This window comes from Micrasema longulum, unplaced genomic scaffold, assembly GCF_059751315.1.
Source record: "Micrasema longulum isolate JH-2025_06_02 unplaced genomic scaffold, ASM5975131v1 h1tg000482l, whole genome shotgun sequence".
In the NCBI taxonomy this organism is placed as follows: domain Eukaryota; kingdom Metazoa; phylum Arthropoda; class Insecta; order Trichoptera; family Brachycentridae; genus Micrasema; species Micrasema longulum.
In genome coordinates this window covers 1081540-1109406 of record NW_028277679.1, presented here as the reverse complement: position 1 = coordinate 1109406, position 27867 = coordinate 1081540, and the positions used below count along the sequence as shown (strand labels likewise).

Below are 27867 nucleotides of genomic sequence, written 5' to 3'. Positions count from 1 at the left end.
GATTTCCCAACAATTTTATTATTTTCGATTCCTTACAAACTAATGACTGTCATCCGCACTTATTTATATTTACACTAGTTTCAATTTTGTACAACATGCGGTCTCCTAACTGCGGCGCGGGGGAGGGGGGTTACGCCAGGCTCTGCAGGAACTTGATTTTGTCCTTGATGGCCTGTTGCAGGCAGTTGAGGGCGCGGATGAGGCCGGAAGGCGCGGGCGGCGCGTCGAAACCCCAGGCCAGCAGCGAAGTGGGCAGGGCGCCCAGAGCGCGCAGCAGCGCCGCCACCAGCGGCCCGCCGCGCCGTGCTCCCCGCGCCCCCTTCGGCCCCCGCCACTGCCCGCACACCGTGCACAGCACCGACACCACCTGCGACACAATGAGAAACTTCAGCCCTACTGGAAATTGGATACGAAGAATGTTTTCTTACGCGCGGTAAAAACTAGAGCATTACATTTTACAGCAAAGTTTATCGAAAATATTCTAAAAATATAATAAAAATAAACTACTTTGAACGACGTCAATAGTTCATACGAAGAAACCGATGATAAGGCAGTCGGCAAAACAAACCGACTGAGAAGAAGCGGAAGAGAACTTGAGACGTCACATGCGGAGTCATTTCAGAAATACAAAACTTTTAAAAAATCAGAGCGCTGATGATATTAATTAGTTAGTTTAATAGTCTATTAACAAATAACAATAAGAAAATCTACTGAACTTCCTCATTATATTTTGGATGAACATTGCAAGAACCATTTAAAAAGTAAGATAAAAAAACCATAGTGAGAATATAACACAAATATTTTTTTTAATTGTTTAAACTTTCTTTGGTAAAATGAAATGCTGGCGCCGTGACGCAGTTGCTTTTCTAATAAATATGGTATAGTTGAAATCTGATTTCGTAAGATTTAGAGACAGTTTTGAATTGTGCTATTATTTAGGTAGGTAGGTTTTTATGCAAAGTATATTTTGGCATCAATAACTAATTCTCCGTTTTTGGTGGAGATTTCCAAGTTGCTTCTAATACCCTCTCACATATAGGATGCTATATTAAACTTTAAATTATTATTGTTATTATTCGTTAAGGGGCAGGCGGCCTTTGCCGATGCGCCTATCTCTCGTGTACCGCTTTTTGTCCGAGTTCCTCTTCGGTATAAAAAGCATCCAAATGGTTTTTGAACTAGGTTTCCGAAATGGAATTGACAACTAGGCTCAGCAATTTTTATAAAATACAATTTAATAAGAGAGGATGGACCGTCATAAATTCCTAGCTTCTTCCACATTTATATATCTCGTCATACATGCCCGGTCTGTCTCCTTTTGAGATGACCAGACTTAATATTTTGGTTTATCTGATCATGCCATGTCTTCCTCGGTCGTCCTTGTCCTGCATTAGCGTGCATTCTCGCCATATATTATCATTCTTCGCCGTCCATTCGTTCTACATAACGAAACCATCTCAAAGACCCTTTCCTAATCCTTTTTTTTTGTAAACCTTTATTATACAGCATGAACAACACATACAAACAGAACACTTAAGTATATTATATTATTCAGGTTTACTAAATAATATAAAGAAACAAATAGATTCAATGTGCTAAAGACTAAGAAAATTCCTCCACATATTTTTAAAGCGACGGATCAATTGAAGAAAGTTTATTATGCTCTAGTACAGTAAATCATTCAATACGCAATAGTTGACCGCCAGACCGTATTACGGGAAGGTTGGGGTGAGGACAGGATTAAAAACTACCACGGCCAAACATCATTATACCTACTCGTATATGGCACAGAAGCTTTTCAATAATTTACCACAAATTCCATGTTGAGAAATAAACTAGGGAAAATTTAAGAATAAATTGAAGAAAAGCTTCCCGACATAATTAACATCAACCGTATTTTGAAAATAAAAATGTTTGTATAATACGTGCCTGTGAATATCAATTTATAAATTTTGTGTTTTTATTTATTTTTTTACTTGTTATTAGTATTAAGTTTTCTCAATTTCTACAATTGTTTCTTATTTGTTGTATTATTTTGTTTTGCGATTTTTGTTCCTTTTTTATAATATTTTGTAAACTTGCCAAACACAAGAGCCAGACTTTTTTTTGGCAAGTTCAAACAAAGTGTTCCATTTTTTTAATGTATGTATTGTTTTTATGCTAATAAAGGTTTTTATTAAAAAAAACAAAAATATAACAAAAAATAAATCATTTACATGTTTCTCAGATTTGCACTCTCGCCTTATTTCATCATTCGTAACCCTGTCGTACATTGATTTCCCACACATTTGTCCAAGAGATCGCATTTCCACTGTTCACTCTGCTCATATGACAGCAATTTAACATAGAAAAATCACCTCTAAAAAGTTGACGACGGTTTCTATCGTCTCCCGCTGAGTCCAGAGAGGATCGGCGACTCGCAGTTGGCGCTGGATAGCGGAGTCCGCGTCGGCGTGGCAGCGCAGCAGCAACTCGGCGCAGAGCTCCTCCCGCTCCGGCTCCGGGCTCTCCCCGGCGCACTCCAGCCCCGCCTCGTACGTCTCCAGCAGCGGCGGCGCCAGCAGCGCCAGCAGGCGCGAGGGCAGCGGGCCCGCCGCGCTGCGCGCGCGCACCGGCGCCGGCGCCCGCGCGCGCTCCTCCGCGCGCAGCTCGGCAAGGCGCGCGCGCTCCGCCGCCAGCTCCGCGCGCGCGCCCTCCTCGCCGGCCGCCAGGCGCTGCGCGGCGCGCAGCCCCTCCAGCGCGGCGGAGCGCAGCCGCAGGTAGGCGCGCTCCTGGCGGAACTGCTCCGCGTCGCCCGCCGGGTCGGCGGCGGCCGGCGCGTCCCAGTGCCGGCTGACGGCCGTGTCGCGGTTATCGGCCAGGCGCTCCCAGAGCGGCGGCGCCGGAGCGGCCAGCAGCGCGGCGTCGGCCTCCGCGGGCGCGGCGGCGCGCAGCAGCGCCAGGTGCGCGCCCTCCACCTCGCACCAGGCGCGCTGCAGCGAGGCGTGCAGCCGCTCCCGCCAGTCCATGAGCTCCTCGAGCTTCATAAAGGAGCCGAACTTGTAGGAGAAGGTGAGGTGGTCCACGCTGTCCTTGTAGCTGTGCGAGAAGAACTTGGAGGTGGCGGAGTAGGCGTGTTGCGCAAGCGTCGGGAGGCCGGAGCGGGCCAGCTGAGTACAGTGGATGTGCGCGAGCGAATCTAACTGTATGTGCTTCACGTCCAAGTCCTCGTGGATCTTGTGAGCGCTGGTGCCGCAACCTGAAAAACCCGGAATTTATATATTCTCGAAACGTATTAATGTTACAATAAGATCGTGGGTTTAGAGTAGACGAAGCCAGCACGATCCAGACGGCTCGGTGGGTTGAGCTGTATGAGAAAGTCGGTTTATTGGCATAAGAAGGTTTATTTCCACATCGTGGACTCGTCCGAAAACTGATGCCACTATAGAGTTATTCATAGTCTTAAGGACAGTGCAAAAAGTGAATCAAAACATCTAAATTACTGACAGTCAGGGGAAAAGAAAACGACCTCGATTCCCCACTAGGAAGTAATGTGAATAACTGCGAATAATTACTACATAAGCAGTAGCACCAATCACAAATCAAACAAATCAACACCCGCTACTATGACTACCGGATTTGGCTCGAACCCCGAGCGGCAGGGACCGCGGCTGTGAGGGACTCACTTCCGAGTATCTTTAGCCGCGGCGGGGATAGGAGCCGCACTAGCTCCCCCCTTCGTAAGCAGTATGCAACTGCATCTGTTCCTCAGGTCTGGCACTACGCCCCTAAAAGTCCAACACCAATTGGGGTGGCACATGTAGCTCACTCACGTAGGGCTCCACCCGCCCTTAGTACTCATGTCGGCCACACTAGGCCACGTTGGGTGAGTAACCAGGTATATCTACCTTACCTCGTATCAATCTCCCGCTGCCGCAGCCTGTTGCCTCGAAAATCCTAAGGATAGGGTATGCTAAGCGGCGGTTTCCAGGGGTAAACCGCATGAGGTACACAGCTTACCCGCAAAGTAGTTATTCAGTTACTCGGCCATTTTGTTCAGTCGGTCCATTATTATTATTATGAATAATACACTAGTGGCTATTAAGCTGGTGCGTGTATATCGAGTGTACGCGGTTATTAAACATTATAAATTTAGTGTATATCGAGTGTACGCAGTTATTAAACATTATAAATTTAGTGTATATCGAGTGTACGCAGTTATTAAACATTATAAATTTAGTGTATATCGAGTGTACGCAGTTATTAAACATTATAAATTTAGTGTATATCGAGTGTACGCAGTTATTAAACATTATAAATTTAGTGTATATCGAGTGTACGCAGTTATTAAACATTATAAATTTAGTGTATATCGAGTGTACGCAGTTATTAAACATTATAAATTTAGTGTATATCGAGTGTACGCAGTTATTAAACATTATAAATTTAGTGTATATCGAGTGTACGCAGTTATTAAACATTATAAATTTAGTGTATATCAAGTGTACGCAGTTATTAAACATTATAAATTGCTGTGCGCATCTAGTTAACATTAACCGAACTAGCACCGATCACTTTCTCGGGGAGGCCATTCCATTTTTTCAACATGTAATAAATACAATACACGATGGATTTTTATTTACGGAACTCACATTTTTGTATAATTTATTACTAGTAAGGCTTTAGGTCTAGCTGAATATCAGTCGGCCGTTATTCGGTAATTATTACTTTCTAACCCAACCAGAAAAATACTCAAAATAAATTTTGAATATAAAATATTTATTTCCTCAACACCTAAAAATATAAAACCACGTCGATATTGTCATATTGTCGTGTATGCGCGTCGTGTGTGCGCTCAAACTAAATTAAGGGACAGAGTGCAACAAATGACTCGTTATATTTGTTACGGGTAAAAATAAAACTTCCTAATTGTCATTTTTAGTATACAAAACTCCGTTATTATTATTATGTATTGGACAAAATAACTTAAGAGTTAAACTTGGCGTATTCATCTAATCTACATACGGCGGGGCTCGTCGGAGTGCTGCGTGATTCTGCACATTCCATGTGATTGATTGATCGGTGAGGCATGATTGAAATGTTTGTATTTATACTATTCCATATTTTTCTTATCTTATGTAAGTAATCAGCTTAAGTGTTTATCGGATATAGCGATAATAAATTCACGGCCATTAACAAAGTATGTCGAGCACCAACTTTGTGGTTATTCATTATACTGTGCGGGTCAACAAGTTTCCAATAATCCTGAGAGATGGCGCTAGTATCAGAGGTGGTAACAAAAATGCAACTACCCTCCCGAAACGCCTAACGCAGTTAACAAAAATAAATTAAATCGTTAAAAAAAAAAAAACTAAATCACCAAGCTCGGAAGTAAATAAAAAAAAATTTTTTGAACCGCAAGAAAAATTCAATGCCCCGCCGAACTCCGAACCGGGCTCCGCCCCAACTTCGAATCTTTATCGTATTGTATAGCCATCTCCCGAGGACGAAGTACACACACGTGTAAGCGTGTCTCCACTCCGCCCCACACAGTCCCGTGCCCTTGTCCATCCGTATTGTATGTCAAATTGCAAACGGCAAAAAACAATATGTATTAAAAATTCATTAAAAATTTGGATTGTTTTAACAATTGTAACGTATCATTAATTTTGTATACACTTTTTTTCTATGGCATCGCTAAAAACAACTGTCATATAGATTGCGGCAGAATTGTTTCCACTTTTATGATAACTTTTTAAAACATCTTTTTTATAACTTTAAATATTTCTATTATGTTTTAAACATCGCACTTTAATGATATTAAAACTTTATTGTTTCTTAACGACTGTCAACTGCGTATCATGATTTGTACAAGTCAATATGACGTATTTGTTCAAATGAAAACTAAGACTAGCCCTAAAGGAAGACACTTAAACAAAAAGGTCAATTACACTGCACCTGCTTTGAATTTAGGTTAACACAAACATTCATCCATTATTAGTTGTTTACCTGTTTTTATGTTTTAAATATGTTTTTTCATTCCGTGTGGCGTGGCACACGATTTTTGCTTTTTTGATTTGGATTTGTAAAACCGGGGTTGTAACGGACGGTCAAAAAATATGTAAAATGCAATAATATAGTTAGGGCCCCCGGTATCTGTCGGCTAAATGTTGGACCTACAATAAAGGATGAATATTCCACTTTCGGGTCTGACTTTAGCGATACCGGGGTACTATAGAATAGAAATTTATGTTACAGGCCCTAAAAAGGGCTTGGAGCTAAATGTTTGACTAATTATTGCCCTAAAAAGGGCATTTGTATTATAAACGAGACTAAGGGCTGCCTTAAAAAAGAAATATTTGTAAATGAGACTAATGTTTTTTTGTAATTGATGTGGCGCGTGCGGCGGCTCCCAGCGAAGTGACCGAGCCGAGCGCCGGCGCCTCCCCGTACGCACTTCAGGGGGGCGCTCCGGCCGGGAATAGCGGGGGCGGTATTTCCCCCCCCACTCCCGTATTAGCCTAACGCCGGTCCGGACGCAGGTAGCGGGGGCCCGAAACACGCCCTATATAATGTGTTGATTTCAAATTAATAAATCAGTTCACCTCGAGCCTTCACCTTAGGCAGATTGTTTTATTTCGTCACTCCGCCCGACCTCCCGCTCTGCTACTGGATCTACCCCCTGGACTTGACCATCGCTTCACCCCGGGACTACGAACCGGTATCTTCCACCGACCTACGCAGTGACACCGGACTCTAGAGGGATTTCGAGACATCGTAACTTTCAGGATTTACGACCCCGAGAGCGACACCTACCCTACCCATTGCTTCAGGATTGTGGAATACAGTCCAAACTGTGACTTGTACAGTACAGGAGTGATGAAAAATGTAGAAAACGTTGATTGGGGGGAATATTTGTAGGAGAATGTGAGAAGAAAAATGGGTCGTGAGGTAAAAAAAAGGAAAACGTCAAATTGAGGAAAAATGAGGTTTTACCGTAACTCTTATTCTTCATACTTCATATATAAGAACGTTCACCGCCAGCCTCAAATATTTAATTCAAGAACAATATCCCGTACATCCGGTTGTATTCGAAATGAATAAAATAAAAAAATATAAATTAATGGAATGATGCAAAAGTACGAATCTTTAATATTTGACAAAGATCAAAAATAGAGAAAACGTGTAGACGGTTACCCAGAATGTGATAGAACTTGATGGCCAGCAGCTTGCAGTGGTAGTCGCCGGGGTCGCGGTCCAAGGCGGCGTGCAGGCGCAGCAGGCCGCGCAGCAGCGGCGCGCTGGACGAGTACGCGAGCGCCTCGGCGTGCAGGGCGTGCGCCGCCAACTCCTCGGCCCCCGGCGCGTCGGGCAGCGCGCCGAGGGGCGCGCCGCAGCACGAGCGCAGCTTGGCGGCCGTGAGCGCGCGCTCGTCGCAGTCAGCCCCCTCCCGCTCCAGCGCCGCGGCCAGCTCGCGCGGCTCGGCCAGCTCCAGGTACGGACGCAGGTCCTCGGCGCAGCAGGCCTTGTGCCCGAACCTGCGAAAGTAGTCCAGCAGGAGGTCGCTCGCCTCTCCCAGGAGACCTGGAGGGAAGGACGATTCAGTCGACGATCGGGAAGTTTAAGATATTTTTTTATTCACTAATTGACTCTTTTTAACCGCGTTTAATACTGCCGCCCTAATCGATCAATCGATTATCAACGCTCTCGCATAAAGGAGATTCTGACAAAAACCCATTTAATATTGTCATTTCGTGAGTAACTTTAGCTATAATTAAATATCAAGCGATGATTTATATTAATTTAATAAGGCCATTAAGTGACCGAGTCGGCGAATGCGACTGAAGGGTCTGAAACTGCGCCTGTTTACCATGCGGTCGGCAAGATTGTGTACTTACCCAACATCACGGGGCCGGGGGGTGATCGATGAGCTTAAAAGAGTACAGGCAGAAGCTGCCCATCGCTAAAACATTTTTTTTCATAGCAAAAAGCGGTACATTAGGGGGGACTAAGTAGCGGCAGAGTTTGCACATTTGATTCGATAAGAGAGCCGGTTTTCTTAATCACGGAGGAAAAAAAAGACAAATATTACAAGCACGGGAAATTGTCGCTTCGAATCACCCTAAATTTTATTTTTAAAGAAGGTAAACATTATAAACAGAAAATATAAAAGGAAAAATAATGAAACCCACTAAACCGTGTGATGTGACCGGCTTGTCGGCGGGTTTCTTACTCTTACTTTACAAAGAAATATTACACATTCAAAAATTTTTATAAACATTATTAAGAACTAAAAGCATACATATTTTTCACACAAAGTATACTTACAAAAATTTAAATAGTGGATGGAAATATTAATGAAAATGGATGTCTTCTTCTCCTTCAGCCTTGTTCTCTCCACCGCTGGATAAAGGTGAACTCCAAACGTTTCCACTCTTTTATATCACCATCTAGACCAGATCTCGTCTTGACCGGAGTTCAGACGAGAATACCGAAGAACTGTCAATTGCGAGGGAGCGTCCGGGACCGCGAGAACCCGATGTCTCGTAAAGAACGCAAGAAAATATGTTCAAAGGACACTCACCGGTCGCGTCGATGTTTCGGGTGCGGAGTCGCTTGTAGAGCTCGAGGCGGGCGAGGTGCGGCCCTCGCAGGGCCCGGCCGCCCGCCGACCCCTCCAGCACGCCGGCCAGGAAGGCCGCGCAGGCCGCCGGGCTGGAGTCCTCGGGCCCGGCGGCCTCGGGGTCCGCCTCCGCCTCCCCGGGCTCCTCCTCCTCCTCCCCCTCGCCGTCCATCAGGCGGCCGGCCGAGTCCAGGTAGAGCAGGTGCAGGTCCCAGCGGTCGGGCTCGGCGCGCAGCAGCCCCTTGGCCAGGCGGTTGAGGCGGCGCCAGCGGCGCAGCTCGCGCAGCAGCGGCGGGGCGAGCGCGGCAAAGGCGGCGGGCAGGGCGCGCGCGGCGCGCGGCTCGCGCAGCAGCTGCAGCGCGCGCGCGTGCTGCCCGCGCAGCGTCAGCACGTGCAGGTACAGGCGCAGCTCCTGGGCGGTCTCCGCGCGCGGCTCGGCGCGCAGCCGGTCCAGCATGCGCTGCGCCAGCTCCAGCAGCACGGCGCGCACGGTGCAGGCTGACGCGCGCGTGGCCTGCAGCACCACGCTGACGGCGGCCCACAGGTAGTAGGGCGCCTTGGGGCTGTGACGGTACAGGCGCAGGGCGGCGTGCTGCTGGCGCTCCAGGGCCCCGACGCGCACGTAGGCCATGAACAGGTGCGTGTGCAGCTCCTCATTGCTGGGATCCTTCTCCACGGCCGCCTCGTACGCGCTGCACACCTTTTCCACTGTAAATAATGTACGATGCGATTGTAATTATTATAGCTACGAGAAATACCACGCTAAAAGTACTTTTATGTATCTATAATAATAATATTAACATTTATGGATTCACGACTGCCTTCCGATTCAGAAAACTGAAAACTATAATATGTTCTTCACAAGGCAAAATACTCGGCATAATGATGGTATCATGCTGTTTGTAAGAAAATCTTTGTCCAGTCTCTGTAGAAGAAATAAAATACCTAACGTCAATTGCCTTAAGGCAGTACTCGGTGATGATACGTTGACCTCGGTTTAACCTCAGATGATTCTTTGAGATGGGATAATCATATAATGATAACAACAAATAAATTAAGAAAAATAATATATATACTCAAAATTCTACAAAAAATTGTATCCATCTCATTGATAAAAATTATGTACTTTGCGCTTGTACAAAGTGTATTGTCGTGCGGTATCTTAGGACGGGGAGGTGCATCAAAAGCATGCAAAAGTCTGTTAGAGTAATAAATAAAAACCGTATCGTTATTCTTCAGAGCAACTCTTCAAGGAATGTAATGTTTTGGACGTTAGAAAATTGTATGCTAAAACAATAATAATTCATCATCTTAACAGCGCACAATACTCGTATATCAACTCGTAGTGTGACGTCGCAGAAACACATTGTACCGCAGACGAAAACTTCTTACGAACAAAGATCTTTTAGCTTTATGGCTCCTAGAATTTATAATAAGGTTAAAGATATTTTATTCACCCAACCCAACACGGTGTAACTTCTATGCAAAAATATAAAATAACCCCGTGGCTTATTAAGTTAGGAAGAAGAGAAACCGAAACCCTATTAAACTACATTGCAAGGTAAATTATATTCATATTAATACTATATAATACCACGACAATTTAAACACTACAATACAATGACAAGGATAAAATTTATAACAGTTCACACGTGTGTGTGTATGTATATGGCAATATATAAATAAACATATATGTTAGTCTGCTTTGGCACGGGTCTTCTCCTACTAGGCATTACTTCATAATATATATTTAAATAAATAAAAAAATCCTTATTATAAGAAATGTTATTAAATTTGTTTTCAAGAAGGCTTCCAAGATTTGTCCATTTTTGTTTTAATTATGTCCAACTAAATGTATTTTTATCTGATGATAATCTTTAATTGTATCTATCCCGGAATGAGTTTGCCAACTCGTGGAAATACAATTATGTTTTGTACATTTTTATATTTTGAAATAAAAAAATATTTGTATTTAACCACTTACTGACTTTTCTATGTCTACCGGTTTCGAGACGTACCCGTCTCTTCGTCAGGACACCAATTAAACAGTAATTATAATAATATTAATAATAATAATAAATGGAGAAGAATTCTTTATCTAAATACTATATCCACAAATGTATCAACATTTTTACCGAATAATATCCAACCTGCTTTTTATACAAAAAAACAATGCTAATAATAAATATAAATATATTGATATTCCTGTTAAATAACATATGAGGTGTCTTCGCAATAATAATTTTTCTGAAATTGCAAATCACCTAATCAATTTAAATCACGACCTTAATGAAAATACTGGAGTTAAAATCTTACATACAAATAATAAAGGGTTAAAAGTAAATAATATAGAAATATTTCGCATAAGGAAAGCTTTAAAAAATAATGTTCCTTTGATCAATAATCAAACAAACTTCCGATATAGTCCTTTAGACGATGTTCCACTGTAATGGTCACCCTATTAAGCTTACCCCCTCCCTCCATCCCTTCTACTTTTTTCATTAATTCTCAAACAACATATTTTTTTATATTTTCATAATTTAATCAGCGCATGTTTGTCCTAATCAGTGTATGTGCTTATTAAAATGCATGTCGCGTTGGTTTTATATTTTTGCGCAACAACTATGGTGAAGGTGTGTAGTGGGTTTTGCATGTCGGTTTGCATGTTGGTTTAATCGGTGTCCTGACGAAGAGACGGGTACGTCTCGAAACCGGTAGACATAGAAAAGTCAGTAAGTGGTTATACACAAATATTTAATAACATTTATTAAAATGTTTGACTAAAAAGTTAATGCTTTAAATATTTATAAAATCCTTATTAACCATAATATCTGTACCTAGAAGGATAAACCGCGAGAGTCACTGGATAAACTTATCATCGGAAACATTCTGCCATCCCTCGTATATGTGAAGCATTTAACAAGAATTTTAATAGTCTCAACTTGTTTTGTCCGTGTTTCTTTTATTTTGACATATGGTATATTTATTCTTCATATGGTTTCAACGCCCTTGAGGTGATTTTCACAAAAATGGCGCTATATAAATTATCCAACTATATTTATATATATATATAACCGTCGTCGCTCTATTTCAGTATAGTTAAGTGAATACGTGTTATTGGATAGCAGGTCAGACTATTTTTATAGTTTCTTTTTATAATCATTTAACCTGTAAATCTATTTGTTTTCTAAATAAATAAAATAAAATCAAATTTAACAAAATGTTCGGGAAACAAGATTTTGCGATTGTGCTATTTCCAAAACATGATAACTTTTGAAGCAAATAAGTAGAATCTCGGACCGTCGGTCCGCGAGTCCACAATACTACCACGGCACCACGACCCGGTTTAAAATGAGAGGTCATCCTTTCTCCCGCTCGACAGTAACGGTTGATTTCATTTTTCATCAGGTATTCATACTTCACGGCTGGCACGGGTAACCTAATTTAAATGGAATATATCTCACAACCATTCTTCAACAACCGATCGTAATATTACGAGCTGCGGGGATAAATGGGGTTCCGAATGGGATATGCACACTCTAACAGCGATAAGTAATCATTATTTTTATATTTCAATTACATTTGTTAGCCGGTTATTTGTTATATTTTTAATATCAAAAACATTTTACACTTATTTATTTATCGTATTATAAACCGCTTAAACTAAGAGATATACATCAACCGGTTTCCGGGTTACTTCCTCATCTTCGGGACTTGAACCGACTTAAAATTAGTTGTTATAAAATATTGCGTGAAATAAACGGAAGAGAAAGAGGATAATATGAATAGTAACGGGCATTTTTAAAAATAATTTATCAAAGTTAAATTTAATTGATTGTTTATTACGAGGAGTTTTCGGTTAATGGCTTTACTTTTATTTATTTCAAATACAAACAGATGAACAAATTAAATTAACATAAATAAAAACTATAAAAAATGTATTCACAGTAGGGGCTGCCATCCAAAAATATGTATTCACAAAATTATACTACAATAAAGCGATGACGGTATAAACTATAATAAAGAATGAATTCACTATGTATTAAAATAAAAGAAATATGGTCAAAACAAGGAGATAGTTGGAAGGAAACTTTATTTACTAGACCTTACTTATTTCTAATCTTTCTAAATTGTCCAAACGAGTAATTCTTAGTCGGATCGAGTCCCGATGATGAGGAAGTACCTCAAAACTGGTCGACGGATAACTCCAGAGTTCAAGTGGTTGGTACAAATTTATAAATAATTGTTATTATTTAATTGAAAAAGCATAATATAAACAGTTTCTATAAGAAGATCCCGATACCGAAGACGGAGCACACTCGAACCTACGAGCGAAGCGAGACGGCGCCTACTCACACTGCTGGGACTCGCGGTAGCAGATGGCCATGACCTGCAGAGTGGCGTCGTCCGCCGGCGTCTCGGCCGCCAGCGTCTCCAGCGCGGCGAGCGCCTCCTTCTCGCGCCCCAGCCTCCAGGTGGCGAGGCAGCGCAGCGCGCGCGCGCACTGCAGCGCGGGAGACTTCTTCAGCACCTTCTCGATCTCCTGTAGAGCCCTCTTGTTGTTCCCGAGATCCAGCCAATCTAAAACACACGCAATTCGTACAGTCGCCACCGCATACCGTCTGACAGGCGCGAAGGTAGACGGACCGGTCGAGGAGATTTCGCGCTCGTATCGAGGCAACCTAGCCGGGCATCAAACGGAGAATGTATCTGTAGCGATTCGCGAGAATGCAGCCTGTGCTTACCGTAAATGGGCCGCAAGCGGCGCTCCACAACGCAACTGTCGTGCACATGCTGCAACTTCGCCGCCATTTCTCGATGGAAAACCATAGACGAATGATCAAAAATATTTTGGTCCATATGACATAGAGTTACATAGAAAACAGTCAGCTGTGGATGTAAATAGAACGAAACTATTTTTCGGATCCGCGCTCTATGGCGGGATTTTCAAACATAATAATAACAGTAATAATGCGACAAGCTATAGAGGAGCCCAAACGTAGGAAAACCATTCTATGACTATAGTCATAATAGTCGTAATACCTTATAAGGTATTAAGTTAGCTACAGTTACCAGCAAAATAATGGGCCGAGAATTGCCAAATGGATATTAATTTACATTGTAAATACTCTTAAATATGTATCTGTGTATTTATTATTGGAGGGTTATTACAATTTATTTTTCTATAATTCTTTTTCTATTTTTCTATAGTGTGTTTATTTTTTTATTCATTTTATTCACAATATACTCATGTCACATTTATTGAGACATAAATCCGAACTCCATGGCACCAAAGTCCTGCGTTGAATTTGTTTGTTTGTCCGTCACATCTCCGAAACGGCAAGTCGTAGCGGCCTGAAATTTAGACACATCATTTTAGATGCGATTCCAAGGTTAACGTTGCTATTTTCGAGTAAAATTTGAATCGACCTCTACTCGATAAAGACTCAAACTTTATATGGATGCCTAATGCTGCCCTGACACACAGTAAACATACTTTAATTCACAAATTTATCCCTTAAATTGGGAAAAAACAGTATCTGAAGTAAATATGTTGACATAAGGAAAACATTTTAAGCAACATAATACACCCCAGATAGCAATTTAAACTTGCCTCAAGCTTGTATCAAGTTGAGAGTATCAAGAGTTCAAGCTTGACCCAAGTTTGAGATTGCAACTCTGTAAACTTGACGCAAGTTTAAAGCAAACTTTCTAGTTACCATCCAACAAACTTGCATGACGTTTGTTTTTACAAAAATCCTTTAAGGTTGTCACACCAACAGTCATGCATCTTTGGATTTATTTATACAAATAAAAAAATAAAAGAAAAAACAAATACATAAAAAACAAAACAAAAAAACAAAGAAAAAACAAAAAACAAAAAAAAACATACAAAACCAAAAAAAACACAAAAACACTAAGCTTCTTAAAAACATTAACATTAAATAAAATATCTTGTTTTGATAACTCAGTATATTTATTTTGAATAAATAATAAAAATTACAGGCTATTTTTGCCAAGAAAGTCAGATGATGTGATGTCAAATAATTCATGTCAATTGGACAGGAGATTATGGTCCGGTGCATTCTTTTGTCTCTCAGCTCTGAAACAAATAAATAAAACTGTTTTATAACTTACTAGCTTTTTGACTAGCGGGATTTCTTAGAGTAAAAAGTATCCGATATTCAAATCGAAATTCGTTGCAACAGAGGAAAACATTTTGAGAGGGGAATATGGAAGTCTAGGTATTTACTGGGCTTATGTACCGTCATTGGCTGGTTTAAGTGGCCACTTTACAAACTGTGTAACATTCAGCGTTCTGCCTATGTTTAAACATCGTCATTTCCTCAACTCTTTCATCAGTTGACTTCTGTGAAGTATAAGAGCTGATGGTTCAGCCGGATGAATTTCACCCACATAATAAAGGTTTCAGCTCTTATACTTCACAAAAGATAGCTGGTAGAAGAGTCCAGGAAATGTGGATGTTTAAAGTTCAACCGAATGAACCTCACCCACATGATAAAGGTTTCAGCTCTTATACTTCACAAAAGTTAACCGATGGAAGAGTTAAGGAAATGTGGATGTTTAAACATAGGCAGAATGATAATATTAGTGTGTTAAGTGTTCTCTTAAACCAGTCGATGACAGGTGAAAAAAGTGTTTCTGAAAATAAAAAAAGTCGTTTTACTTTGGATACATTTTTAAAATGAAACTAACATAAAACATGACATAAATAGTTATAACATTACAAATCAGTTTTGAGCATGCAGATTGCTGTTCGGTTTTCATAATTAAAGGAAGTATTGCATCTGCGAGGACATTTTCTACCAAAATCAGTACATTATTTTGCATTGACGAGTCTTATTGACTTTTCTCTTTTCTCTGTCTTTTCTCCAATATTTATTTAATTTTCAAAAGTATCAGATTTTTCTTGCTTATTCGCAAAGCTTTTGAAGTTTAAGTATTGGTTTGTTATATCGATACATTATTAACAGCCTTTTCGCTCTGTAAATAAAACATAATTCAATCAATGCAATTAAACAATAGTAAAATGTTTGTGATATTTAATAATTAATCAGTATAAACTATTGTTTGCATTATGCAGTGGATGAGATATTATGTAAAATATGTTTAAACTTACTTTAAAGAACTCTTGACAAGACGGTTTTGTCGAATGACTGCTACGAAAATTCATTTTATTTTTTTTCCTCGGTGGCATATCAATAGTTTATCCTTTAAACTGAGTATTAACACTTTGACAATATTAAAAAATTTAAAAATCACCGGCAAAACATCCAACGATAAATGCGTAATTAAAACGAATTTCAACAGTAAAATCTGACAGCGCCGTAGTATATTGACCACATGGTATGATATATTTCTATGACTATAGCAGTGTTGCCAGTCTGAACGTTGTTTGGAACTAACCACTATTTTTATATTTGTCCTGCACTAATTTAATTCGGTGGCCTCCATGGTGTAGTGGTTAAGACATTTGAGTCATACACAGAAGGTTCTGGATTCGATTCCCGGTGAGAACATAAAAATTAAATGTTATTTTTCTTAAGGCTGGGTGTACCGTGCTGTAATTCACCACTGTAATTGGGCCTCACGGCCTGTTGTGGTGCCAAAAAAAAACCATCTTATAGAAAAGTCTTGGGATTAAATATAACAGTTTTAATAAATAAAAAAAAAGGAATTCTCTACATATTTTTATGTATATGGCAATGTGCTGATCGTCACTGGATGGCCGTTTTACACATGCCACGCAAATCCATACGACCTATGGCCACTTTACAAACTGTGTAACATTCAGCGTTCTGCTTATGTTTAAACATCTTCATTTCCTCAACTCTTCCATCTGTTAACTTTTGATCCGATAACTTTACCGCGTTTATCCTGCAAACGCACACAAAATGTGTTACCTCTTTCGGATTCTGAAATACCATTCTTGACATAACAAGATTCGAGCAAGTTTTGTCAAAGCTTGTCTCTTCAAATTTGACATAACAATATTCCAGCAACTTTTGATAAAAACTTGTCCCGTCAAATTTTCCTAAACAACCTTCCATCAATCTTAAACCAAGTTTTACTGCTATCTGGGACGTGTCGGGACAATAAAAGCCAAAAATCAATGTAAACCATGGGAAAACATTCGAAATCAATTACCTGTGAAAACTGACTTCTTTAACACCTTTGACGCTCTTACTGCTGCAACCAAACATACTGCAATTCACCATAGTCGATTTTTATTTATCATAACGTAAATATCCAAGTTATTTACAGACAAAGCCAAGCACAGTGACATAAGCATCTGATAGAACCGTTATGCGTATGTTGTTAAACAAAACAAATGGCCGCCAATTTGTTGCTAATCAACATCGCTTGCGTTCTATGGAACATAGTTGTAGGGCTTCTCTATAGGTTGACGCATTATTACTCCGAGGATTTACTTTACATTCTAAATACTAAACATTCTTATAAACGCAGACTCATATAATAAATTAATATACAAATTAGAAGCATCACTTATACATTATCAATGGCTTTCAATTCATGCGATTAATGGTAATTGAGTTTCGCGTTCCTAAAATAATTGGCAAAAATATTAGAATTTTCGTTTTTTCAAAAACTGATTCTGATACTTTTTTGGGGGGAAGTAAGAAGTGAACATTTTTTTTCTCAAAAAATAACAGGCTTAAAGTTACCTAAGTAAAATTTATCTCAAAGGCTCACTCATCTAAATCTATTATTGGCTTCTTGTATGGACGAACTGGTTGAAATGCTCTATTTTTGTTTATTTTTTTTATTATGTTTTATTACAATAGGGAAATATCACGGTTTTTTAAAACGTTTTTAAAGTAAAAGGGGTCTATGAAATACTGCTCAGTAAAATTTTTTTTTTGCTACTCATTTGTAGCATAAAATATATTTGAAAAAATAAAATTACCACGCCCCTAATATGTCACGTATCATGTTCATTTTAAGCTTTGTTCCAAACGTCACAACTATCAATGCTAAACATGTCGCATTTTTCAAATGACATATTTTTTTATCTTTTCTTTTTTAAAGTTATACATAAAAACATTTCTCCACAATATCCATACTGATTTTGAAATTTCAACTAATTATGCATAATAAGTCCTTTTCATATATTTTGATCGTTCTTCGTAGTACGCGATATTTCCCTATTACTGAAATATTTGAGTACTATTTACGTGTACATAACTCGATGTTTTATCATACAGTTTATCCTGTAAAAGATATTTATCATCATCAAACCCCATTGTTTGTTAAACCAAATGCAGCGTACATCGATCACAGGAAGGTATGGTAATTGGTATTTTTACTAGACCGTTTTCTTCGTGCGATAGGGATAATATCGTCAGCCCATCTTTTCTGGGGCCCTTCTACTGCTCTTTTACTGTCCCACGGTCTCACTTCAATTTACCAATACGACAATTTCAGTCGGGCCCACTTAGGGCGATACAAATAAATAAACATGTTTTTATTAAATACACTACTACTGCTACTACAAACGTCACGCCATTTCCCCGTCAGAGAGAGGATAGACCGCCACATATGCATATCCTGGCATTCATTCCTAGCTTCTTCCACATTCATACATCTTGCCATACATGCCCTTCGACCTTTTCTGCTTTTGACGAGACCAGACTTGCGATTTTTGTTTATCTCTACTTCATATACCTCCTTCCATATCCCCTCTGTCCCACCTGCTGACAAACCTCTAAATAGAGGCTTAGCGGGTTTTTCCTTTAAAAATATATATGTATAAATACTAATATTACTATGGATTATTATGGATATATACAGCACCGTTTTCGTAAAATAATACCGATCAAGGCTTCAAGGCTGGAACGATCGTTATTTGAGTGAACCTACCGGAAGTATTACTAAAGTGTTTTTCCCTACAATTTTCCATGCCTATGATTCCAGGAGAACGCAGAATGCTGGCTACGAGCTCACCCAGATTCTCACGGCTTCTCATCGCTTCAAGCTCTCCGAGATCGACAGCTGCCCATGCGACGGTGAAACTTCTCAGGATGTCACTCACCTGTTGATGCATTGCCCATTTTTTAGCTTTTAAAGACAACAGCTGGAGGCGCGATGCAGAAGCCTAGGTGAAGATCTCTGCGACATCCCATCGGTGATAGGTAATAAAGAACTCATACGATAGGTTGTATAATACATGATCAATATAGAGCAGGCAATTGGTAAAATAAACCAAATTATGGAACAAAATTTCGAACACTCTTCTAGTGGAACGAAAAGCCTGTTGACAACTGTCAACAGGCCGGCTTCTCCTGAAGAGTTTTAAGTGGTTTCCTCTCCACGTGAGCAAATGCTGAGAAATTCCTGATTGGCTCACACACATCAGAATATCCTTCTTGATCCCAAAAGTTTAGCTAAAATAAAGTAATATAATAGCAAAAAAATCATATTTTTGAAATATAAACCTTGTATATTATAAGCTAGGTAAAAAATAATGCAACTCTCATATAAAAAATATTTAAAAAATACCTCAAAGGCACTTTACAACCTGATTATATAAAGAAATAGATTTAATTTTAACTTTTTTAATTTAAGAAAAACAATCTACTTAGTCGCCACATGCTAAGGATTTATTAAAATGATTTAGAGAACAAGTGGGTTTTAAGTTTTTTCTGAAACATCACTTCACTCTCATAATTTCGCACCTCTGCTGGGAGAGCATTCCACGCTGTAGGGCCTGCGACCGCAAATGCACGTTCGCTGAATTTAGTGCGCTGTTTGCGTAGAGGTATAATACATGTATGTACTCGTAATTCACACGTGTCCTAACTTCTCCGTGTGTTGCACACTGCACAAGCAACAATATTGAAAAATGTGATAATATTGAATACTTGGGAATTTACATCGATAAAAGCCTTAGTCGGAGTCCCCACGTCAATTATCTCCGTGATGTAGTGGTCAAGACACCCGACTCACACACGAAAGGTTCCGGGTTCGATTCCCGGTGAGAACAAAAAAATTGAATGTGATTTTTCTCAAGCCTGGGTGTTCTGAGATGTAATTCACCACTGTTATTGGGCCTCTGCTGCACATCGATGGGCACAAAAAGGTTCAGGAAACTGTTCCTGGAAAATATCTCGTATTGCTTTCCTTCCTTATTCTTATTTCCGCTTTACATATTTTGATGTTTCGTTTTTTTTTTTAAATATCGTTTAAACCGTTATTTTGTTACATTATTGATTACATTAATTTACATTTTATATGTAATATTAAAAATTATTATAACAATCATGTTTTTGTTATTCTGTTAATGATTTTTTTGGCAATTCTTCCTATGAAGGATGATTTTCGCCATCCATGTAAATAATTTTTGGTAAACTGGGATTTTTGGAAGATCCAAGTAGGAATGCCAGCCTCTCAAAAGTTCACCCTATTCTAATTCATCTTCCCATATGATGTATCACTTCGGATTAATTTTAATGATATTATTATTTTGTATAATACTGGTTAATGTTAGTCACTTCATAGGAATGATTTATAATTTACTAGTTTATAAGTATTTTATTATCGAAATAAAAGACGAGTGATATCCACATCCTTTAATCCACAAATTTGGAATATCCAGTAACCGATTTCATCGCTTTCGCGACATCTTCGAGACTGGTGTCTTTATTTATTTGTTTTTTTTCGTAGATCTTTACCGACGTGAATATTTCCCTATCTGAGGAGCCAGCATCTGATTCTAAGTTGGTGTACCTGCGCTGTGCGCATTACCACCATTTCAAAACTGAAGTTCAAACTGAATTTATTTCAAAACTTGTTACTTTCATAATGAAAACAATGGAATTTAAACCCATATTTGGTAGAGTTCAATGTATTTATACAAAAAAGAGGTTAGGCTAGAGAATTCAAAACCGTATGAAAGTAAATGACAGAAAATTATTTTTATCTTTAAGATCATTTTCACTTTTTTTTCCGGGTTATTCCAAATTTGTGGATTTAATTAAGTTTTTATTTAATTTTTAGATGGTTAATGTATGTAATTATTATTTATTTAAAGTGACTTTATATTTTGTTGTGGTTAATTATTATGGTTTAACACGGGCACAGCCTAAAAAGCCACAAGTGAATATGTATACAAATGTAATTTGAAATGAATAAATAAAAATAAATAAATACGTGTTGTCTCATGATAACGATTTTTTTTACAAAATGAGTTTGTTGAGTTATACAATAAATTATTAAATATTTGGTATTGTTATAATGCGAAAGAAAATTATTTGAAATTCAATTTCGGGTGTCACTAAAGTTCCACATTTCGGTCAGTTGGCCTGGTTTCGTCCAGTTCGGGCGCACCGCGCTGCTGTCGAATGAAGACAGTTCGTGGGAGAAATTGTTCCACTTCCGCGAGCTCTCGACTCCGCCTCCTCGGGCCTCAGTCAGTCCGCGTCTTGCGCCCCGTCAGTACCGGCCCGCCGAACTTCCACCGATAGCGTCCGGTATAATGTTGTGATCCGCCCAGTGTCCAGTGTCCGGTGTCCGGTCGTGTACGGGACAGGGAGAGTTTCCCCTAAATCAGTACCCCTACATAGGATAACAATGGTGAGCATAAACCCTCTAATTTTACCAAAAATAAAGGAAACTGAGCATAAACACATAAAGGACACATACTCTGTGTCCAGGCGGATGAAGAATACAGTTCCGTATGTGAAATATAACCAGAACCATTGGCGAGTGTTTTCGACTCTTACGCAAATGGAGTGGGAATAAGTCACTTCGTCGTGTAGCGGTTGGCGCGTTCGCCTATCATACTTGTGATCATTTTCAATTGTTACAATTACACATTTTTATCGATAATTCTGAGATTACAAGGAGCATTAGTTTGTATGTTCCTGATAATTACATACGACAGCGTCAGCATAAATTGTTTCACATTCCGATATACAGGACCACCCTGCCGTTGGAAGGGCTGCCGCTACGCTGAACAACATCGCTCTGGATGTTGATCTGTTCCATGTATCCGAAGGGGTTTTCCGGAGCAGGATTCTCCTACTATTTTGACAAGAGTCTCTTTGTGTATTTTTTGTCTTTTTATGATATGTACGTATTAAATTTTAGTTTGAAATGTGTGCATTATTTAAAATAAATTAACTAAATCGAAAAAAAATCGAATATTGAATTGAATCCCGGGTTCGTTTTTTGGCAATGTTTAGGTGAAATATTATTTATGTTAAATATGGATCCATACTATCCCTGGACTGGTACCTGAAGCGTGAGGCTGATCACTTTACCTTACCATGTTGTGACAGACGGTGAAGCTACGCTGTATTTAGTATTCCAATGTAGCGCCCTATTCACCATCGCGTGCGGATAGGGGAATAATGATGACGGCTCGTGGTCCCGTGGTAGCACCGCGGACTCACGATCATACCTCCGAGGTTCTTATTTGCGAATTTATTTGCAACGCTTGGATAATGGCCCCAAAAATTGAACCTTAAGAATGCTACGAACGCAAGTTCTTCGTCACAACCCCGGATACTATCCGGCGAACTATCGCTTGATGTGTTCCTATAGCGAAGAGAGGAGTTGTACAAAAGATAAATAAATACTACTTTTCTATTTCTACCGGTTTCGAGAGGTACCCGTCTCCTCGTCAGGACAACAATCAAACCAACATGCAAAACCCACTGTACACCCTCACCATAGTTGTTTTTTTTAGTTTTTTTTATTTTATTTATTTGAATAACCAACAGCTATAATTATCTTATATATATAGCAAAACAAATAACAAATAAGCCAATTACAGGTTTTCACTTTTTTCATTTTTTTAACTTTACTGCATCACAGTAAGTTAAAAAAGATTATCGAACCTAAAATGAATAGTAATTTAATGTAAATTCAAAAGAAAAGAAAAAATCTTTCGAAAGCAAACGCCGTACGTCATTAAGATTATTCGCAAATAAATCTATGTTTAGTGATTTATTTATTACATTAAAATTATTAAAGTTGCAGAAAAATATAAAACCAACACGACAAGCATTTTAACAACTACACGCACGGATTAGGACAAATATGCACTGATTAAATTATGAAAATATTTTATGTTGTTCGGGTGTATTGTGGGTTTTGCATGTTGGTTTGATTATTGTCCCGACGAGGAGGCGGGTACGTCTCGAAACCGGTAGACATAGAAAAGCCGGTAAGTTGTTATAAACGAATATTTAATAACATTTAGTTAAATGTTTGATCACAAAGTCAATGCTTTAAATATCAATGGTAAATAATTAGTTCACTTCCCGAAAGATGAAACTTGCCGACACGACAGGGCAATGTCTCGTCTCTCTGAGATTGTAATGATTTGTTTTGCATATTTTGTTGCTATATTATTATCGGCCTCGTGGTGTAATAGCCAGCGCATTTGCCTACCATGCAAGAGGTCTCGGGTTCGATTCCTGACATGGTTTCTATGAAATATTATTTCGAAGGGTGATTTTACACCAGAATAGTCTCTAGACTGGTAGCTGAAGCGTAAGACTGATCGCCTTACCTTCATATAACAAAAATTATCAAAACGCGCTGCGATTGGTGTACCGATGCAGTGCCCTATGCACCATTTGGTGCGGAAAGGGAATGAATATATGAATATATCTTTTTTAAGTGGCTACATTTTTACGGCTAGATGATCGTATATGTTTACCGTCTTTATCGTATTGTTAACTAAAGACAAAATCTTTCCTTTTTTGGTTTAAGTTTACAATGATTTAAACGAGCACTAAATAAATAGTCCAGATCTCGTCTTGATGTCCCTTATGCTTGTCAATGCTTCTTTTCTTTTTTTTTTCAAGTTTTAAACTATTCTTTTATTGTAATATTTAACCCTATTAATTGTATACATGGACAATGTCCGTTAATAAATAAATATGTAATGAGCAGCATCTAGTCAATCTAGCTACCGCACCTAGCCGCTCGGATTCAAAAACTGACAGTTGAATCGAACCCGGAACCTTGAGGTTATAACTCAGCAAGATGAATTTCACCTATATCAATATAGTTTTTAACAATATATCGGATAGTACATCCTAGTCTCTGGCACGATTCGATCAATGATGGAAGTAGTCATAAAAAATACCTATGTACTTCTGTATATCTAATATCTTTGTCTGTATTTGCAACGCATGCAGAATGGCGGTAATAGGACGCGGTTGCGATAGGAAAAAATATTTATCGGTAGAAAATAGTTAAGCCAGGAAGTTGCATGACGTACGATGTACGATGTATGGTCAATAGAGAAATCTGCTCTGCACTGGGCAAATACTCGTAAATTCCTTAACGTAACAATATTATGTCCACGTACTATGTTCGTATATTTTCATGACGTGGCACGTGCCATAACTACTCGTGGCACGTGTTATCATCATTATTTATAAGGTAACCAGTAACCACCCCCTGACCACCCCCGGCAGTTCGATCCTGACCGCCCCGCCCTTGTTGCTTGAAGCGTTGCCAGAACGTAATTACTAGTCCTTAAAATATAGCTTGATTAGAATGACAGTTGTCAGCAAAAGTGACGACATAACTTTATAGTAACGTCTAAGGAGTGATTTATATTGACACATGAAAAATCATTCGTATCTGGCATGTTAATTTTTTTTTTAATACAATGCTTGACATATAAATCAACATAAATGTATAAAATCATCTTTGAAAAAACTAAACTAAACCTAAATATTAACGACGTTCTTACAAGGTTACATTATTATGCAAAAATATTAGAGATAGACAAATCGATCGAATAAAAAAATAATTCATGTGATGTCGTTCGTGCAAAGTATAAATGTCTTATTTTATGGTGAATAATTGTCTTAAACACACTATAATAGGCTTGTTTTTGCGTTTTTATATCAATTTTCGAAAACAGAGTTTCATGTTTGCATGAAAAAACTGATAAAATCGATTTCATCGGTGATTAGTAATTTCCCATCACTAGGGACATTAGTTTGACAGCTGTCATTTTAATCAAGCTATATTTTAAGGACTAAAGATACGTAAATTCAGAATTATAAACCAACGATCTTATGGTGTGAACTGTATTGTAAATTAATTGACCTTCGATTTAGTTCAATTTTTTGCTTGTTTATTGAAAAATTACAACTTGAAAATGAATTTGATAATTATAAATAAAAATGACTGGATAACTTCGCGGGAGCCAAACTTCTGATCAAAGATGGCCCTGCGGATTTTTAGAGTTCATTAACTCACACGCCATTTTATTTTTCTCATTCGTGAAATTTTTAAATATAGATTTTTCCATACCTTCGGTTTTTAGCGGAATGTTTGTTTTTTTTTTAACTAAACGTTTTTTTTATGAAAATACTAATCGTTTATTAAATGAGGAATTTCAGTGGTTTTATTTGTTTTTTTTTAAATATATTTGTTAAAATACTATTAAACGAAGCCAATTTTTATATTTGTTTATAGACTATCAAACTAAGCCCATTTTTTTTATTTATCTTTTTTTAAAGTTTTGTATTTTTGAAATTATTTCGCGTGTGACGTCGTCTCAAGTTCCGTAAACCGGAAATCTTTTACAACTCTCTTATCATCGGTTGATTCGGACGAACTAGCGACATCATGCAAAGTAGTTCGGTTTCTTAAAAAAAAAAAATCCTTACATTTCCAAGAAACTTCACCGTAGAAAAAAGGAAAAACGTTGTTGAAAAGGAAATAAGGAAGTCTAGGCATTTACTGGGCTTATAACCTGTCATTGGCTGGTTTAAGTGGCCACTTTACACACTGTGTAACATTCACCATTCTGCCCATGTTTAAACATCCACATTTCCTCAACTCTTCCATCTGTTGACTTTTATTTTATTTTTATTTTTATTTATTAAGGAAAACAACAGTTGTTATATAAGAATACAAAATATAAAAAATAGTACATAAATCCAGTTAAAGTTTTTCACAAATATAATGAGAGAACATGTTACGCCAGTCAAGAGAAAAATAATATACGAGTATTATATAAGACATGAGAAAACAAAATGAAGAGTTAAGGGATGAGGAAATAGAGTGGAGGAGTGGAGGAGTGGAGGGGTGGAGGAGAGGGGGTTTCATAATATAGTTGACTAATTCTAAATGTTGATATTATAATAAAATAAACATAAAATACACACTGACAAATGTTTTTTTGTGAAGTAAAGGAGCTGAAACCGTTATAATGTGGGTGAGATTCATACGGCTGAATTAAATCACCTATTAGGCAACGCCTGAAAACAATTTTCCAATTTTTATACTTCTTCTTTTACCAGGTAGTTAATTCAACAATGTTTGAGTATGTCCAAATGCTTGCAGACTGGCTGGATTTCCTCCATAGGGAGTTATTTGTATATTTAAATTTATCGCAACAGAGAGGGAAAACATTGGCCACTAAAACCAGCCAATGACATGTCATAAGCCCTGTAAATGCCTGGACTTCCATATTTCCTTCTCAACAATGTTTTCCCTCTCTGTTGCGATAAATTTAAATATTTTTCAAACCATCATCATCGGTATCGAGCCCGAAGCCTCATGCGCGGCAGTCGAACGCGCTACCACAAGACCGCGAGGCGGAGAATTTCACAAAACCCCAATAACCATCGTCACCATTTTCACCTTCGTGTAACGAAAATGATCGAGAAAGATTCTATGAATATCAATTCAATTTTAACCCGAAATTGATAATTTAAGTGAAACAATTTATTTTATCTTCACATGCCACGGATTTATTGAAATGATTACTTCCACGTGTATTTATTACAAGGCACTTTGTGCAACGAGAAGATGCAGAATACTGTAGGTAGATAGGCTGCATACTGAGTTTTGAAAATTTGCAAGTATTTTAGTCTAAACAGTTTGGATTTGACTTCTGTTATTTATGTTGTACTTGCGGGCGGCAATCGGAAGGCCGGCGGTTGGGCAGTGGCGACCGGAGAGGGGGGCGGAAGAAGTCCCCGCTTTGGGCGGCAGCGACATTTAACGCCTCGTAATACCGTTAGATCGTATTTTTTTACTTGCATTTATATAATTGACATTTCCGTCACGAGTGGACTTATAAGGCGCACTCGGTGAAAGTGCGTGTGAAAGTCGAATAGACTGGACCGAAGTTAATTAAGATATATTGAAATAACCACAGTAAAAATATTACACCCATTCCAAATGCGCGATTGAATCATCATCAGCAGCAGCCCACTCGTGTCTAATGGTGAACACCGGCCTCCCCTGCAGACCTCCCTATCCTGAACGAACCGCATCCGACCACTTCCTACAACCTGTCTTTTGTCTTCAGACCGCTTCCCGAGGCCTGCTTACCCTTCGTCTGCGTATTCTGGTTCGCCATTTTGGGACTTTTTTAGTGGCCCCTGGACCTGAAATCCCCGAAAGTGGTCGCGAAATCATCATTTAATTCTCTCAACATAACAGCTCTGATTTGAAAAATCAATTTGTTTAATGAATGAAATATAAAATATGTAATTACTTCGTGAGATGAAAAACATGCAAATTTGTGTTTGAGTCGGACAGTGTGCTGAGATTAAAAGAAAAATACAAAATAAAATTACACTTCATTTGCAAAAGTTTAAAAATTAGTTCATTAGTTATTTTAATGAATGCAAGGACAAAGGTATTCGGAAACTGATCCGCAACCCTTTCATAGTCAACATTTCTGAAGTGCTTGATGAATTTTAGGAAGAGTTGATTGAAATGCAAAACAGCAGTAATGAGGAAGTTCAGTGGTTTTTTTCAAATTTTTTATTTGTTAATAGACTGTTAAACTAAGTCAAAATTATTTTTTTAAATTTTTACATAGGTATCGTATTATCGGCGCTACGATTTTTTAAAGTTTTGTATTTCTGAAATAACTCCGCGTGTGACGTCAGAGGTTCATTTCCGCTTGTTCTCATTCAGTTCTTCCCATTGGTCCAGAAGCGACAAGCAGACCGGAAATCTTCCATAGCTCTCAGTTCATAGGTCGATTCACATGAACCAGTGACGTCATTTAAAGTAGTGCGTTTTTATCAAAATATTTTTTATTATTTTTTCTGTACATTTTCAAGAAACTTTGCATTACAATTTAATGCACTAATTTTTACCCCGCGTAAGAAAACATTTTTTGTATCCAATTTCCCGTAGGGCTGAAGTTTCTCATTACGCGGATACATTCGAGACAGGAATCAAATTTGAAGATTTCTGGAGCCAATAGGCAATTTCTTTCCCCA

The 27867-nt window shown here is 38.6% G+C and overlaps 2 protein-coding genes across 2 annotated transcripts in view; one reads left to right on the top strand and one right to left on the bottom strand.

Moving 5' to 3' along the window:
* On the bottom strand, positions 1-13424 carry psidin (phagocyte signaling impaired). The gene is made up of 6 exons (XM_088227001.1): positions 13348-13424; positions 12959-13183; positions 8564-9310; positions 7177-7563; positions 2358-3238; positions 1-367 (listed from the first exon to the last, which is right to left on the bottom strand). Exons 1-6 carry the CDS (start codon positions 13412-13414, stop codon positions 131-133), a joined length of 2544 nt encoding a protein of 847 aa, XP_088083127.1. The 5' UTR covers positions 13415-13424; the 3' UTR covers positions 1-130.
* Positions 13425-21066: 7642 nt separating this feature from the next.
* Positions 21067-27867, top strand: part of LOC148281252 (uncharacterized) — a 45524-nt gene continuing 38723 nt past the window's right edge. Inside the window, exon 1 of the mRNA XM_088227000.1 lies at positions 21067-21217. Within this exon, the coding sequence (XP_088083126.1) occupies positions 21215-21217 (3 nt within the window). The 5' untranslated portion in view covers positions 21067-21214. The remainder of the gene's footprint in view (positions 21218-27867) is intronic.